Below are 17,364 nucleotides of genomic sequence, written 5' to 3' on the forward strand. Positions count from 1 at the left end.
TTTTCGTTGTTGTGTTTATTTATTTACATTGCTAATAAATCAATAAATGAACATTTTAATGCTTATTACTCTCTAAAAATATACAAATTCCCAAAATTAGCTTATATAACGTAATAACTATGTTAGCATCATTTAATGTTATTCGTTTTCTACATTTTAAAATGGTCGAATAAAACTCCACACATTATTAAAAACCGACTAACAGCAAGCCAATTCTTATCCAATAATCAAAAAAACTGATTTGATGTCTTAGTTAACGTGTTTTTATTTTGTAAACATCATGCTTTTGGTGGGCGTGGTGCGCCAATCTCGCGAGATTTGCACTTCTAATCCCGTTAGCTGCGATAGCCTATGTGCTAGCGGAGTGTGTGCAGTGAGTCAGCCCGCAGTGCGCGCAGCGGAGGCCGGCAGCGCTCCAGCCTGCTTCACCCGAACGCAAATAAGGTACCGTTACTTAACTCTTATGAAACCAAGTCATTTATGCCGCTACATAAAAATAAAAAGAGCCAAAATCGGTAGATAATGGGGGGATTTGAGAGCTTTTATTGATGTTTGAGGTGTTTAATTGAAGTAGAGTGAAACAAAAGCAACTGGTGTTTGTTATGAAAGCAGTTGATGCTAAATAAAGAGCATTGCTCATGCGCAAAACCTAAAGCAACTCACTATAATAGCACAAACATGGGGATAGCATGTTTAATAAGTCTTATTTAAGTGGTTAAATGAGAGAAGACAGTGAGCTGTGCATTAGTAAGACAGTGTTTTGTCATGTAGCTGTGCTGCTAACCCTATCTGTGTCATGGACTTGTTTATCTCTTGCAGCAATAAAAATAAGACATGAAATAATGAAGACATTTTCATTTATTGTAACATGTCAACAAGCAATTGACTTGGTGAGTAGAAACCAAGATGAGTAAATTATTTTGGTGAGAGATCATTACATGAGAAACGACCAAACAAATAAGCTTTGTATTAAGTAACTGAACTTTGACTTTCAAACAGCTCCCCAGACTGTTTACCGTGGCAGATAAACCAAGCAGGCCATAAAGTGTCACTTCCACCCTTTTGCTCTCCCAAAGAAGAACGGAGCTCTTGCACATAATTTGAATAAGTTGATCAGCATGAACAGTAATGCATTAGGGCAAAGTACTGTAAAGAATCAGCCCATTGTAAGTTTGTGAACATGCTTTTGTTGGCATATAGACGAGACATCATCTGTAATACAGCTTCCACTCTTAGCTAGTACTTTAAGTCATTAAACAACAATTGCTGACTATAGATTGTAGTAGTGCATCATTAATCACAATTTTTTTCAACTGTAAAACGATTAATCGCATCAAAATAAAAGTTTTCGTTTAATAGTAAAATACGTGTGTGTACTGTGTATATTTATTATGTATATATAAAACGTTACATACAGTATATGTTTTTACAATATTTATATGTATTTATATTCAAATAATTTATATTTAATAGATTTCTTAAATATATGTGCATGTGTATTTATATATACATAAGTATACACAGTACACGCATATTATATAAACAAAACCTTCATTTTCACGATTAATCGTTTGACAGCACTAGATTGAACTAACATGTAACTTAGTTACATGTCATACTTTTAGTTAAAACTTGACTACAATACATTTTATAAGTTTAATCAGTTAATTAATAGTTAAAAGTTGATTGATCAACCAAATAATTCAGTGTTATGTTTTGTCACTTAATAATTCAGAAAAAAAAATCTATACATTCATATTTTTTAAATTATTTTTTTTATGCATTATTTAATTGCATTATAAACAACAAGTAATTAATAAATATTAGGGAACACTTTACAATAAGGTTCATTAGTTAACATTAGTTAACATGAACAATACTTCTACAGCATTTATTAATATTAGTTAATGTTAATGTCAGCATTTACTAATGCATTATTAAAATTATAAGTTGTTTGTTAACATTAGTTAATGCACTGTGAACTAACAATGAACTGTATTTTTATTAAATAACATTAACAAAGATGAATAAATAATGTTGTTCATTGTTTGTCTATGTTAGTTAACACTTAACTAATGTTAACAAATGACACCTTATTGTAAAGTGTTACAAAATATTTTATTTTTATTATTTAGTTATTTTATTTATACAGCTTTCTTACACTGTGCAGAAATATTGTATTATTTGACTTGCTATTTCCATTTTGACATTTTGGACTAAATGGAAAAAAAAAATCTGGTGTAGAAACAGTTTTCACTCAGAAATTGCTAGCACAATTGGATTAAATTCTTGTAAAATGAAAAAAAAATCTTGTAAAATGTACTCCAGTAAATGTTTATTTACAACATAATGGTTTACAGTGTACTTTTTTGTTTATTGACAGAAAAGCAAGATGAACGTCGGTGTGGCCCACAGTGAAGTGAACCCAAACACCCGTGTGATGAACAGTCGGGGGATATGGCTGACATATGCGCTTGGCGTAGGAATGCTTCACATTGTACTGTTGAGCATTCCTTTCTTCAGTGTTCCTGTTGTGTGGACCCTCACAAATGTTATTCACAATTTTGTAAGTGTCTTCAGTTGAATAATCTTCTGTCCTATCCCATTTCGTCCCCCTGTCTATGGGTTGACATTTTCTCAGCAGTGCCCAGAGGCCAGTTGGTGTCTCGACAATTGATGCTTCCTTAGTAGTGTGTGTGGCATTGTTATGTAAGGACTCGCTCGCACAAAGATTCAAGGTCAACAGCATGACATCACCAACCAAGTTTAAGCTCTCTGGCATGTGATGATGTGTGACAGCTTGCGCCACAATGATAAAGCAAAGCTATTCATAGGGATACTGTAATGTTTCAGTGTAGTAGTAAGTGTAGTAAGTCTGCAGTTTTTTTTAAAGAAAGACACCAAGCTCACCTGCATTTATTTGATCAAAAGTACAGCAAAAACAGTAAAATTTTAAAATATTTTTACTATTTAAAATACCTTTTCTATATGAATTTATTTTAAAATGTATTTTTAAATACATGTGATTAAAGCTACATTTTTACCCTCGTGTCATTCCAAACTCCTAAGGGTTTGGTTAATCTTTGAAACACAAATTAAGATGCTTTTACTGAAACCTGAGAGCTTTCTGTCCCTCACTTGAAAGTTCAGGGAACTAAAACTTAGAAAATCAAAAAAGTCATAAGTTGCTTTATACGATGAGCAAGTCTAATTTAGGCTTTTATTGACACAAACCTATGACGTGCGCATCACATACGGCAAATAAAGCAGCCTCACTGGTGCTTGGATTGCTCTGTATGTGTGTTGAGCACTGTTTACATGTAATTAAAAGCCTAAATTCAGTGTGATGATCATATCACGGGATTTACCCATTCAAATTATATGGATACATTTTATGACCTTTTTGCATCTTCTAAGTTTTAGTTACCTGGACGTACAATTGAGGGACAGAAACTTCTCACATTTCATCAGTGTCTGCACCACGAGCGGGCCTGTAGTGGTCTGGCCTGGCCATTATTACCCCTGTGCTCCCTCACCTTCCCAATTTCCACCAAGGCCCCCACTAGAAAAGTAAATGCTCCACCAGTTTATATGAGAACTATCTTTTAATATTAAAGGAGACCTATTATGCCTCTTTTTACAATATGTAATATAAGTCTCCGGTGCCCCCAGAATGTGTCTGTGACGTTTCAGCTCAAAATACCCCACAGATCATTAATTATATAGTTTTAAAAAAATGCCTATTTGGAATGAAAGCAGAAACGTGCTGTTTTCATACGTCTCCTTAAATGCAAATGAGCTGCTGCTCCCTTCCCACTTTTCTAGAATAGGGCTGTGCCTTTACAGTATGTACCTCAGATACTCTGCTAAAAACATCTGTTTGGTTTAGATTATGTCTGTCGCACTGAAATCATGCATGGCTTGTGAGTACTTCTCTTTCATGTCTTATTGCACTTTAACTGTCAAATACACACAAGTTTTGGTTAAAAACAAACAGAAGTTAAAAAACAGTCAGTTATGTCTGTGAAGGTAAACAGCTGGGAAAGAAATCGCATGTTTATATTAGATCTGTGTGGCAGCAGCGTAATATACAGTAATATACTCTGCGCTCATCTGTGCAGCCAACTACAGAACAGTTAGCATGCACTTTGCTCGACCTTTTACCATGGCTTTAGAACTGGTACACTGTTGTCACTTGCAAAAAACAAAATGATGGCGCCGTGAGTGGAAATGTGCAGATTAAGGGGCGGTAATATTATAATAAGATCCCCTTCCTACATCATAGGGAGAGCAAAATCTGATTGGCTCATTTTTTCACAAGCGAGGTGAGGTTCCTAGTAGGGCTGGGCGACGTATCGAATATTAGCAATAATATCGCAATAATTTTGATGACGATGTAAAATTTGAAAATGTGGTGAATATCGAATATTTTAAATTCAAGCATACTTTCCCAAAAGAACGCGCCGAACGTCCAATGTTACATCCCCTTACATATTACACGCCTCTACCACGCGAGCTTTCATGTGTGCTGTTGCCAGATATCAAGAGTTCAAATCCCTGAATCAGAACTTTGCTGTTATAAGGATACATTTTTCCGGTGTTTTGCTTATTTTAAGCAATCGGGCAACCATGCACACGAGCTCGCTCTTTATTGCGGAAGCGCCAACGATGATTCAAAAGCAAAGGCAAACAAGCTGGAGTTCAGAGATCAAAATGAAAGTGTCTCAACCAGTCTGTCATGAGATCTCGACTGTATTGTTTGCGTTTGTGATCGCTGAATAAATGAACTTACTCAACTGCTGTTTGATCAGAGAAACATAGGCTATTGCTATTTGGAATTACTATTAGGAATTTTAGTACTATTAGGAATATTTTTTTTTTATTTGTTTTACCAGTTTTCATAATATGAAATATGACAGAGAGAATGCATAAATCTTTGGTATTAATTTTTATATATATATATATAAATGAATATAATGAATCAGACTACATGAGGTAAAATAAACCATGTATGAGTCCACATTCTACTGATTTGTGCTTATGGTGGTGGAACATTCATGAGGCACATTTCCCCAAATTTGCAAAATTAGCTAAGAAATACCTATGTACTTGTTTTGCACTACTTCAGATACATATACGTGTGTTCAATTAATAAAAATCAGTAAGTGAATTTGCACTAAACATTTTGTTTAGCTTTTCTATCTAAATTGTTTTTGTTGTTTTTTTTTTTTTTTTTTAAATGGGACAAAAAAAAAAATCATGTTTTTTTTATTATTTATAAGCAAATGCAAACATATCGAGAGATATGTCGAATATCATAAAAATTGACAATATCGAGATCTTTTTTTTTTTTTTTTTTTAGATATTGCCCAGCCCTAGTTCCTAGTGTTACAAACTTTTGAGAATTGTGTGTATGACATTTGGATCATCTCTCTATCTTCCCGCAGGGTATGTATGTGTTTATGCATGCAGTGAAAGGCACACCATTTGAAACACCAGACCAGGGCAAGGCTAGACTTCTCACACACTGGGAACAGCTGGACTACGGCGTGCAGTTCACATCATCTAGAAAATTCTTTACAATCTCACCAATCATTTTGTAAGTTATTTTTGCAGTCTTTTGCATAACATTTAGACCTGATATAGTTTGTTTTAATTGCTCTCTTATACTATTTCAACTAGTTACTCGCCTAGAAAGCTGGCCTGGTCTTAAAACACCAATCAGCTAATTGCACAGCATTTAAAAATAAATATAAAAAATGATAAATGAATCTTTTTTCCTCATAAGAAATGTTTACTAAATGCGAATAGTGACTAATATAGACATATTTTGGTCATTGGAGATGTTTATTTATACTTGTTCTTGTCTTCGCAGATATTTTCTCGCCAGCTTTTACACGAAATACGACACAGCGCATTTTGTGATAAACACAGCTTCGCTTTTGAGTGTTCTCATCCCAAAACTGCCACAACTCCACGGAGTGCGGATCTTTGGAATAAACAAGTATTAAGCCCAGTGTTCAGAGGGCACAGACCAACTCAGAGCTGTTGCCTGATACGAGAGAGGAGATAACCCTTTGTACTTTGTACCGCAGTTGTGTACACTTAGCAGTTTTGTACAGTCTGTGTAATTGTGAGTCTCTTTGTTTGATATATCTTGAGAAATTGTTGTAGGGACATGTTAGGAGGACAATTCCACAAGCATTAATAACTTAAGATATTTAATGTGTTTTTTTGTTAGTTGTTTTGTGATCCTCGTGGATCTGGGCTGGCCCAGGTTTCATGGTTAAAGTGTTTGTTTTTTTTTTGGTTTGTTAATTAGTTTTTGTTTGTTCAAATGTGCTCACAACACTGATACACTAAGATAGATTTATGCTTTTAGCATCACTTCACATTTCTGAATACGTTCTTAGATAATGACAAAATGTGTTTTTAAACTCATTTAAAAGCCATGAAACCTTTCTGCTGTTTCTTTAATGTTATCATTGCTTCAGCGACATCAAATAAAAACTCAGTTTGCATGATTTCCTGAAAATATTTTGTTCAATCACAATACTATGTATAGTTTTTAGTTAATGTCTTACAGCTTATAAGTAACGATGAAAAAATATTAACATTAACAAAACTTTAGTGTTTAGACTTTTAAGTACTTTCACATCAACATAAAAATCAAAAATAGAACTTTCTTACTTTAATAACATATTTCTGGTCTCATTTTATCAGTGCACATTATTTCAAAGAATATTTCTTCATAATTTCTGAACTGCTTCCTTTGCACCTGAAACAAAACATCAAGTTCTTCCCTACATTCTTTCATCTTCTGTCTGAATCTGAAAATTTCATGTTGACTTTTAACTCCATTTCAGTATGTCATTGTGAAATTCAAGATCATTACCAAGCTTCAGCAAACCATCATGTTTCTTTGCTCTGTTTTCTGTCACAGTATTATTGAAGTTGAGAAACTGTAACATAGACCCATTAAACCATTTGTATCCTTCCACTTTCTTGTCTTTTGACAATATCTGCGAAGGCTCAACTGTGCCAACTGTTTTGTCCTTTTGTTTTGAGAAAAGGTATGAACATAGTATGTTATGTGTTGTATGACATGCTGCAAACAAATAAAACTTTGCAAAGTAATAGAAACTCTGTTCTTCACTAGAATAAAACTGGTGTGAAATTAGGGGTGTGCGACACATATCGTCTACGATAATATCGCAACTGTTGTTTTAACGATGTGCAATTTGACATTATGGAGTATTTTGCTAAAACCATTCAAAACACGTCCCGAGTGCAGTGGACGGATTGCGTGAAGTCTACACTTATCAGTGCGTTCGTTCCCTGCATGATTCATTCTAAATGCATTTAGAATGATAACAAATTCAAAACATGGGGCAGAAAAGGTATATAGAGTTTTCCACTTCATATAGTTAATATCACACGATGAGCGCCGTTTTTCTCTCTAAAATTACCATGATTACAAATGTGATCTTGATTTTTTACAACAGTTCAGTAGACAAGAATTAAGAGACTTACGTTTTAGACACCATATTGCCTGTTTTTGCTCTATTTCGCCAACAAAAATCATTCCAAACACAGCCACATCGCTGGTTTGCGTCTCAGCAACATGTTTCGCTTCTGAATGATTCAACTGTTTAAATGATTCGGTTCAATCGCAATGACTCACTTATTAACTGTGGCTTGCTGCCACCTACTGGCGCTTTTAATTCCACATCAAAAGTATCTTTTTATTATTTAAATATTTTTAAATATTCAACGTTTTATGTTTAACATATCAAAACATTATTTATGCATTTGTAGCTGCAGGTTAAATGCATTCATGACCTGCATTAAACAGTGTGTAAATAAATGCCACTTCAGATGCAGCTTCTGTGTTTCCTTTGCATTGCAAATATGAATTTTGTTGATATTGATTTCATTTGCTTTTCATTTGACTCAAAAAATAATGCACACTTTTAGAAATAAAATGGCTTTTTAAAAGTTAAAATGCCCATAAAAGGCAAAAATCTATTTAAACCACTGGTCTCAAAATCAATTCCTGGAGGACCACAGCTCTGCAGAGTTTAGCTCCAACCCTAATCAAGCACACCTGATCTAGCTAATCCAGGTCTTTAGGATCACTAGAAACTTCCAAGCAGGTGTGAATTGGAGCTGGTTGGAGCTAAACTCTGCAGAGCTGTGGCCCTCCAGGAATTGAGTTTGAGACCTCTGATTTAAAGTCACTGGAAAAGATTAATTTCTATCAGTGTGAACTGACCACCACACAGAACATGAAGAATATCAAAAAATGTAGGAGTCAGCTGTCCATGGTGGTCCTTAAGATACCAGCACAATAACACACTCAGCAAAATATTGTCTAATTATTATTAACGATAAAATCCCAGAAAATGTTGAGATATTATTTTTGTCAATATCACACCCCTATGTGAAATACCAAATATATTTGATGTAAATCATACACTGTCATATAAGCTTTTACTAAAAATCATAGAATACACACAATACTAATCGAAAAGTTGAAGTTGGAAAGATTTCTTAATGTTACTAAAAGTTTCTTACCAAACTTTATATGAAGAGTTCAGATGCAAAACCAGCTAAAAGCCATCTCAGTCAAAAATGAGATAATGATACAGAGTGAATGCTCTTGACACATATTATACATCCATCAAATACTTTTATTGCAAATTCGCTAAAATTCCAGCCTCAGCCCAATCAGAAGTACCAGAAGTACCAGTACTTACATAGAAACCTAAACCTAAAAATATATATATATACATATATACATGTTTATATATATTTATATATATATACATATATACATATATATACATACATATATATATATATATATATATATATACACACACACATATATATACATATATATATATATATATATATATATATATATATACATACATATATATATATATATATATATATATATATATATATACACACACACACATATATATATATACACACACACTACCACCACCATCAGTCAAAAGTTTTACAAACAGTAAAGTTTTTCATGTAAACTTTTGAAATACTATTTAAAATATTTATTATTATACTGTTTTCTATTTGAACATATTTTAAGATGTAATTTATTCAGTCAATTTTTTTTGCATCATTACTCCAGTCACATGATCCTTCAGAAAACATTGTAATATTCTAATTTGCTGCTCAAATAACATTTATTATTATTATGTTGCATTGCAATTAAACAGCGGAGTAAAATTTTTCCAGGTTTCTTTGATGAATAGAAAGTTCAGAAGAACCACATTTATCTGAAATAAAAAAATCTTTTGTAACATTATAAATGTCTTTATTATAACTTTTGATCAATTTAAGCATCCTTGCTAAATAAAAGTAATAATATCTAGAATTCACCCCCCCCCCAAAAAAAAATATATAAATATATATATATATATATATATATATATATATGTATATGTATATATATATATATATATATATATATATATATATATATATATATATATATATATATATATATATATATATAATATTATATATAATATTATATATATGTATTATATATATATAAATGCTGATCTTTGAATCTTTCTATTCATCAAAGAATCCTGATTATTGATAATAATAAAAAAAAAAAGTTTGAAGAGCAAATCAGCATATTTGCTAAGAATTTAGCTTTGATCACAGGAACAAATTACATTTTAAAATATATTCAAATAGAAAGTCATTTTAAATAGTAAAAACATTTCACAATATTACAGCTTTTGCTGTATTTTGGATCAAATAAATGATTAAAAATCATTAAAAATCTTACTGTTCAAAAACTTTTGACTGGTAGTGTATATATAAGACACATGCTTTGATTGTCTGTTAATCGAATATTATATTTAAAAGTACACAGCAATCCAGTTTCCCTTCTATACTTTTTATTATGGTCCTATCTTAAAATAAAAATAAAAACAAATTAATAAAAAAAACATTTGGCTGGAGTTAGAAATGTAAAAACAATTAAAATGTCATCATAAATGTCAATGTAATATTCTCTCTAATTATAAAAAAAAATTACTTTTTTTCTAAAGCCTCACATGCATTTAACATCACCCCTTTAAACACTTCAAAGTGATGATTTAAATCTTTTTGGCAGTGAATTTTATACTTGGTTCCCAAGGCACCATCTGCAGAGGTTGCTCCATAAAACACTCTATTGATTCTTGAATGAACCAAAGCCATTGCACACATCACGCACGGCTCCCGAGTGACGTAAAGGTCATATCCGGTGCAGATATAAGGCAGACCGTTCTCTTTGCCATTGCAGGCGTTCCTAAATGTCTCAGAGCTGTTAAACCAACAGGCTGGATATTTCTCGTAATCGTAGGTGCCTCCTCCTTGCCCACAGGCCACAAGATCAATACAGACCATGACAGCATGATGGAGCGGATGAGAGCCGCGCTTACAGTCATGAGCCACTGCGGCAATCTGCTCAGATTCTGGGTCAACAATCACAGCGCCCACCGCATCCATTCCCATCTCCTCGCCTGATTTTGCAGCCTGTACAGCTGCCGTCATGTACTCCTGCATTTTAGCCTTCTGATCGGCAGTAAATAACTGGCCTCTCAGAGCAGACGTCACTTGTTTATCCTCGTGAAATGAGGTAGGCCAGTGTTTACTTGCTTTTTCAAACTGTGGTCTAGTCAGTGGAGGATTGGCAGGTATTTTGACAAGGAAAGGCACTCCTAAACCACTGGAGTCAAAAGACTGTGAGGGAATCAGATCAGTAAGCATAACACCTTTGCAGTCTGTGACCTGCACATCACTGGCTAAGCACACAATGACCTCTAAAGGATGAGGAGTGCTTTTGTCTTTGCAAGCTCTCACTCTTTTTATGTGTTGCAGACTGGGTAAAGGATGGATCTGGGAAAGCTCTTTGACCAGGCGAGATGTTTGTCTTTTCTCGATGATGGGTGCTGCGTAGGCTGCCAACAATTCAGTGTCCCGAGACTGTTCATCAGAGAGAACTGGAAGAACATCCCAAGTGTCACATTTGTCCATTTCTTTTCTTTTTTTGGCTTGTGGCTCCATCTTGTTTTACGCATTTAATAGATTGTCAGGAGTTTCCTGATGTCATCTGTAGAAGCAGAATGTGACAGTAAAAGTTACTGCCTGAAGAACTCAAAATGTCCTTATTATAGGTAACTAAAACTTTTATTATTTCTATTTTAATATATATTCAAATCTATTTTTTTCTGTGATCAAAGCTGAATTTTCAGCATCATTACTGTAGTCTTCATGTATATATATATATATATATATATATATATACATGTATACATACACACACATATACATATATACATACACACACATATATATATATATATATATATATATATATATATATATATATATATATATATATATATATATATATATATATATATATACATACACACACACACATATATACATACATATATATATATATATATACATATACATGTATACATATATACATAAATATATATATATATATACACATATATACATATTACATATACATATACATATATATACATAGAGTGTTGGGGAAAGTTACTTTTAAAAGTAATGCATTACTATATTAATTACGTTACTTAGTTACTTTTTATGGAAAGTAATGCATTACTTTTGCGTTAATTTTTAAAATCCGGGCAGGGCTTTCTTGTTTGTTTTTAATATAAAAAGTTCTATTTTTGTCAAATGTAAAAGCCTTTTCACACCAAAAGCCTCAGGCTTTGAGAAAATTAAATTCACGTCTGTATAGTAGATCACAGAAGAAAAAAATTTCAACTCTTCAGCAATACAAAAAGGAAAACAAATGTTAGATTATCTTGAATAATTTTTGCTTATTAGTATGGTTGAATTGGATCATCGAAGGTCGGCAGCAAAGACATTGGTTAATAAAATGGGATTAAATGCATAAAGGATATTTGTATTATTTAACACATTCAATTATTGCAGGTTTGTGTCATATTCTCAGTTGAATTTCACTGTTTTTATTTATTTTGAGGAATACTGAATCTGTTTTTTGTGAGTGAGATGAATTAATGCATGTTCACATTTATTCTAAAACTAACATCTTACTCCCAATTTCTCTCAACATGGGGAAAGGAGAGCTTTTAATCCATAAATGGGGGGAAAAGTAACTGGCATTACTTATTTGAAAAAAGTAACTTTTTTTGTCAATTAAAAAGTAATGTGTTACTTTTCTAGTTACTTGGAAAAAGTAATAATAAATAAATAATATAAATAAATAAATAATAAATAAATATATATATATATATATATATATATATTTATATACATACACACACACAAACACACAGTACTGAACATTTTAAGTGGATCAAAAAAGTTAATCAAAATTGTCATAAAACAAGAACATTTGTTTAAGTTACTTGGCTCAATTGTGCTAAAATATCTTAAAAATAATAATAAAAAAAAAATAATTACATATAAAAAGTAATAAAAATGACAAAAATACATAAACTAAATAAACAAAACTTTAACTAAAAGTAAAACTAAATAAATAAATGCCCTATGAAAATACAGCCTAATTTAAAATAATTAATTTAAAAATGTAAAAACTAGCATAGTATCTTAATTATATTAAAATAACATTGTCATGGACTTAGTAATACAGTAACAGAATTATTTTAAAAAAAAAAAATTAGCTGTCATGAAATTGAATATAACAAAAAAAAAATTGGAACTTTGGAAAAATTACCAAATACAAACACAATTAAATTTAAATTTAAACAGTTTAAATTAAATTTAAATGGATTATATGCTTCCTTCTATTTGTCAACTTACCAACAAACACAGAATGAATGAGTCTGTTTTCAGAAATGCACGGAACTGATACACCATTACCTTATGTGAAGTACGCAATTGACTTTAATTAGCAAATATTAAGTAATAGTTAGAAATAGTCTTGAAACCTACTTTATAGCAGCCAAGTGTGAAGAATTCATTTAATTCAGAGTAAAACATCTCTCCCACATGAGTCTTCGTTCCCCCTATTTTACTATCCCGTTGGAAACAAGCGGAAGCGATAATGGTTCCCCTATTGTTTCTTATTTTGGACTTATGAGTCGTTTAGCTATAATAGTATTATTATTATTAGCATACTTAATTATTCATTGGCCTAGACATTTGTTTTTCTATACTGCTATTTGTCATTTTCATCTTAAACGGATAAACGGAACCCAACTTCGTTTGTTGTGAGTAGGGCGTGTTTATATGTAACGCCTTGATCATACAGGGTCGTGAATAAAGTTTTACAAGAAAATACAAGTTTTGCAGTGTTTTCGAGTCCTTGAATTGTTGAAGCGTATGTAACCTTTCAGATTACTGTCGCGTTAAAGCATCCAGTGTTAACGACACTGAATTGCCATTGCAATCAGTATGTTCCCGTGCGCTTTGAATGGAGCTGTTAGGCACTGGATGAAGCACTGCACATTGACAAGAGCCTTCAGTGCTGCGCGCCCTAGACTGGTTTTGGGGATTGAGACGAGCTGCGATGAGACCGGAGCGGCTGTGATGGACGAGACTGGAGTGATTTGGGGGGAATCTCTGCATTCTCAGAAACAGACACACCTGGAGTAAATATAACTTCATAAATTATATATATATACATACATATATATATATATATATATATATATATATATGTAAACAAACTTTTATTTTGGATGCGATTAATCGATTTGACAGCACTCTCTCTATAAATGTATTTTTTTTATTTTAAAGTTTTAGTTATTTTGTGAACTGCTTTTGTCATTTTATTCATTATTTATTTTTGTTTTATTATTTATTTTTCTCTATTTTTCTTAAATATTTTAGTAATTGTAGTACTTCAACTTTAACTTATTTTATTTCACTTTCATTTTTAAGTTTTTATTCTAATATTTATGTTTTATTTTATGTCAGTCTTGTTTCAGTTCACAAAAAAAGATTTAATAGTCTTAATTTTATTAACAATAACAACGCTGACCTTAAATTATAAGCTATACAATAGCTTTGTGTAAGAAACAGATTAAAGTAAAGTCATTATTTACTGAAAATAACTAGTTACTAGTTACTATTCACTGTCATTGTTTAGGAAAAAAGCTTGGATATTTTGCTATGATTTTACTTATAATTTTACTAGTTTATGAGGAGAAACATATTTTTATTTTCAGATTGAAAGCTGACAGGCTTTTAGTCAGTAGTGCCAGTAATGGATTCTTATGTTGGTGTTATATACCTAATGTAAAACAAGTTGGAAAATAAATTAAATTATATATTTTTGTGAATTCTGTCATTCAACTTTTTTTTTATTTTTTTTTTTTCCATAAATTTAGGTCATTTTCAGGTTAGGACCATGTATCGAGGGGTGAGAACCAGAAAGTGAGATGATATTTCACCAACTTTACAGGAGGGCCAAAACTAAAATTTACCATAGTTTGATATGACTTTGTGTACTGATTTCAATCGATTCTAATAAAAAATTGTACACTCATGGATGACAGTATACTTTTGCCAGTAGAAAGAGTTCATCAAGAGCTTTCATTTGATATATATATATATATATATATATATATATATCCATTTTATCCAAAATGTCACTTACACCCTTCTGGTTCTCACCCCTCGGTATGTAAATTCCAGAAATAGCAAAAAGGTGATTGAAAATATACAGTTTGCCTTGTATATTTATATACACAAGATAAGCATAAAAATTACTCAATTGTTGCTGTATTATGGTGCATTTAATTTGATTCATTCTCTTACAGTGCAGGTGGAATTATCCCAACTGTGGCCCAACGCCTACACAGAGAAAACATCTCTAGAGTTGTCCAGGAGGCCTTAGACAGAAGTGGCATTGAACCGGGTGAACTCGCAGCTGTGGCCACAACAGTGAAGCCTGGTCTTGCCCTTAGCTTAGGGATCGGCTTGGATTTCAGTCTTAAGTTTGTGAGACATCACGAAAAGCCATTCATCCCTATACACCATATGGAGGCACATGCCCTCACTGTAAGAATGCTACACCCCGTAGACTTCCCTTTCCTCGTGCTCCTTGTCTCCGGGGGTCATTCTCTTCTTGCACTGGCCAAAGAAATAGATGAATTTCTTCTTCTGGGGCAAACACAAGATGAAGCAGCTGGGGACACTTTAGATAAGGTATCAGGATATCACTTCAGTTTCAAATACAGGAAAAAGCAGTAGGATGTTTATAATACAAACTGTTTGTCTTTCCTTTCAATGACAGATTGCTAGAAGACTTTCTCTTAGGAATCACCCTGAGTGCTCGAATTTAAGCGGTGGACAAGCCATAGAGCTTCTTGCGCAAAGGGGGAATCGACTCGCGTTTCATTTCAAGTCACCCATGGGGCAAATCTACGACTGCAATTTCTCTTTTGCTGGTTTGCGAAACCAGGTGACACTGGCAATAGGCAAAAAAGAAAGAGAAGAAGGTACTTCATCTAGTCCTTTTAAACATTTGTGTCTCATAAGGACACAAATATTGGGCAAAATAACCCTGAAAAGCTCACTGATGCTCCAGAAGGAAACACAATGCATTAAGAGGCGGGGGTGAAAACTTTTGGAATTTGAAGATTAGGGTAAATTTGACTTATTTTGTCTTCTGGGAAACATGTAAGTATCTTCTGTAGCTTCTAAAGAGCAGTACAAAATTAAAAAAAAATATATGATAATTAGGCAAAATAAGAAAAATGTAAACATCTTCATTCCGTTCAAAAGTTTTCACCCCCTTTTAATGGATCGTTGTTTCCTTCTGAAGCATCAGTGAGTGTTTGAAAGTGTGAAATACAGTCATTGTTGGAAAGGGTTCAAATACAAAAAAATGCAGAAAAAAAGCAGAATTTGTGGGACCTAAATGATTTTTTTGGCGAACAGCGGGCAGTTTAGCTGTTCAGAACCAACATTGCAGATTTTGCAATGTGTATGTAAACTTTTGACTTCAGCTGTATATATAAATGGATATTTGTATGTGATGTACATGTTTATTCTAATTGCAATATATTACAATAAAAAATGTATTTATATAACCAGTCCTAACCAGTATTACATTACTGTAATGTTATGTTTCCTCAGGTGTTGAAAAAGGACAGTTATTATCATGCGTCAAAGACATCGCTGCTGCCTCACAACACACATTGGCGTCTCACATAGCCAAACGAACACATCGTGCCATTTTGTTCTGTAAATCCAAAGGTCTTCTACCACAGCATAATCCAGCTCTGGTAAGTTCACAGCACTCCAGGATTCAGTTGTGGCATTTCGTATTAAAATTAACTTGAGCTTGGCTTAATCATTTTACAATATTTTAAAAACGTCAACCAATAAATGCCTGTGGTGAACTGACATTTGGTAAAAATTCTACCTCAACCAATAAATGCCTGTGGTGAACTGACATTTGGTAAAAATTCTACCTCAGTCAAACAATCATTCCTTTGTGCACCTCTGTAGGTTGTTTCAGGAGGAGTAGCAAGTAATGAATACATCAGACGGACTTTGAAAATTGTCACGGATGCCACAGGATTGCATCTGCTTTGCCCTCCGTCAAAATTTTGCACTGATAATGGAGTCATGATTGCATGGTAAGAACATAAAAATGGTGCACATTGCCTTACAGCCTTGTTGACATGTGTAAGGCACTGACTTTGGTTCCTCACTATTGTTGTTAGGAATGGCATAGAGAGACTAAAGCAAGGAAAAGGGATCATATCCCATACCGAGGAGGTCATCTATGAACCCAAGTAAGTTAAGATGCCATTTGCTCTGTTAAGAATATATTCGACTTGTTTACATTTTCAATGCATGTTTATGGTCTTATGGCTGTACTAATCGGTCAGACTGAGAAAAAACATTTGGAGTACTATAGTCTACCAAAAGTTATAACAAATCAAGGAGAAGAGTGCAAAAAACTGTCTGAGGAACAAAAGGTGTTTGTGGTTGGCCAGATTGAACCAGGATTTCCAGGGCAAGGATCTTGACAACATTCGTGCTTGTTTTTATCATTTCTAGTCAGGAAGGTTGTTTCGATGTAATTACTTTTTCGATTTGTTTTTAGGGCACCACTTGGATTAGACATCACTTCAGAAGTTAAAGATGCTGCAATCAAAGTTCCCCCGTTAAGACTGAGAATAAACTCCTGACATGGTGTTGCAAGGGCATTTCCTACTTATTAATAAATGATTATTTATTTAAAGAAATGTAAATGCTTCTGTTTTGCATATGCTTTAATTCTGAGTTTATGATGTTATGTCTTTTCAATCACCTCTGGGTGTGAACGCGGTCCAT

The 17,364-nt window shown here is 32.9% G+C and overlaps 3 protein-coding genes across 5 annotated transcripts; 2 read left to right on the top strand and 1 right to left on the bottom strand.

Moving 5' to 3' along the window:
* Window positions 1–339: 339 nt before the first annotated feature.
* On the top strand, window positions 340–6,524 carry ormdl1 (ORMDL sphingolipid biosynthesis regulator 1). Of its 3 annotated transcripts, XM_051119814.1 has the most exons (6): window positions 388–444; window positions 820–890; window positions 1,000–1,166; window positions 2,384–2,566; window positions 5,448–5,599; window positions 5,876–6,524. In XM_051119814.1, exons 3-6 carry the CDS (start codon window positions 1,119–1,121, stop codon window positions 6,009–6,011), a joined length of 519 nt encoding a protein of 172 aa, XP_050975771.1. In that variant the 5' UTR covers window positions 388–444; window positions 820–890; window positions 1,000–1,118; the 3' UTR covers window positions 6,012–6,524. The 3 variants fall into 3 exon arrangements, with proteins under 3 accessions (XP_050975773.1, XP_050975772.1, XP_050975771.1); XM_051119815.1 differs by lacking the exon at window positions 1,000–1,166 and having other exon boundaries at window positions 361–444; XM_051119816.1 differs by lacking the exons at window positions 820–890; window positions 1,000–1,166 and having other exon boundaries at window positions 340–444.
* A 3,111-nt stretch (window positions 6,525–9,635) lies between these two features.
* On the bottom strand, window positions 9,636–11,100 carry adat3 (adenosine deaminase tRNA specific 3). Its single transcript, XM_051119936.1, has one exon. The coding sequence runs from the start codon at window positions 11,098–11,100 to the stop codon at window positions 10,084–10,086; it is 1,017 nt and encodes a 338-aa protein (XP_050975893.1). The 3' UTR covers window positions 9,636–10,083.
* Window positions 11,101–13,313: 2,213 nt separating this feature from the next.
* On the top strand, window positions 13,314–17,337 carry osgepl1 (O-sialoglycoprotein endopeptidase-like 1). Its single transcript, XM_051119935.1, has 7 exons — window positions 13,314–13,661; window positions 14,835–15,222; window positions 15,311–15,515; window positions 16,156–16,304; window positions 16,531–16,661; window positions 16,749–16,820; window positions 17,135–17,337. The coding sequence occupies exons 1-7, from the start codon at window positions 13,465–13,467 to the stop codon at window positions 17,217–17,219; spliced, it is 1,227 nt and encodes a 408-aa protein (XP_050975892.1). The 5' UTR covers window positions 13,314–13,464; the 3' UTR covers window positions 17,220–17,337.
* Window positions 17,338–17,364: the final 27 nt, after the last annotated feature.

This window comes from Labeo rohita, chromosome 9 (assembly GCF_022985175.1).
Source record: "Labeo rohita strain BAU-BD-2019 chromosome 9, IGBB_LRoh.1.0, whole genome shotgun sequence".
NCBI classification, from domain to species: Eukaryota; Metazoa; Chordata; class Actinopteri; order Cypriniformes; family Cyprinidae; genus Labeo; species Labeo rohita.

Bases quoted from the DNA above. Each gene is read 5' to 3' on its own strand.
- ormdl1 (XM_051119815.1), top strand. From the start codon at position 843: ATGAAGACATTTTCATTTATTGTAACATGTCAACAAGCAATTGACTTG. The intron at 891-2,383 runs GTGAGTAGAAAC...GTTTATTGACAG, and splicing joins GTCAACAAGCAATTGACTTG to AAAAGCAAGATGAACGTCGG. The intron at 2,567-5,447 runs GTAAGTGTCTTC...ATCTTCCCGCAG, and splicing joins CAAATGTTATTCACAATTTT to GGTATGTATGTGTTTATGCA.
- adat3 (XM_051119936.1), bottom strand. From the start codon at position 11,100: ATGGAGCCACAAGCCAAAAAAAGAAAAGAAATGGACAAATGTGACACT.
- osgepl1 (XM_051119935.1), top strand. From the start codon at position 13,465: ATGTTCCCGTGCGCTTTGAATGGAGCTGTTAGGCACTGGATGAAGCAC. The intron at 15,223-15,310 runs GTATCAGGATAT...TTTCAATGACAG, and splicing joins CTGGGGACACTTTAGATAAG to ATTGCTAGAAGACTTTCTCT. The intron at 16,821-17,134 runs GTAAGTTAAGAT...ATTTGTTTTTAG, and splicing joins GAGGTCATCTATGAACCCAA to GGCACCACTTGGATTAGACA.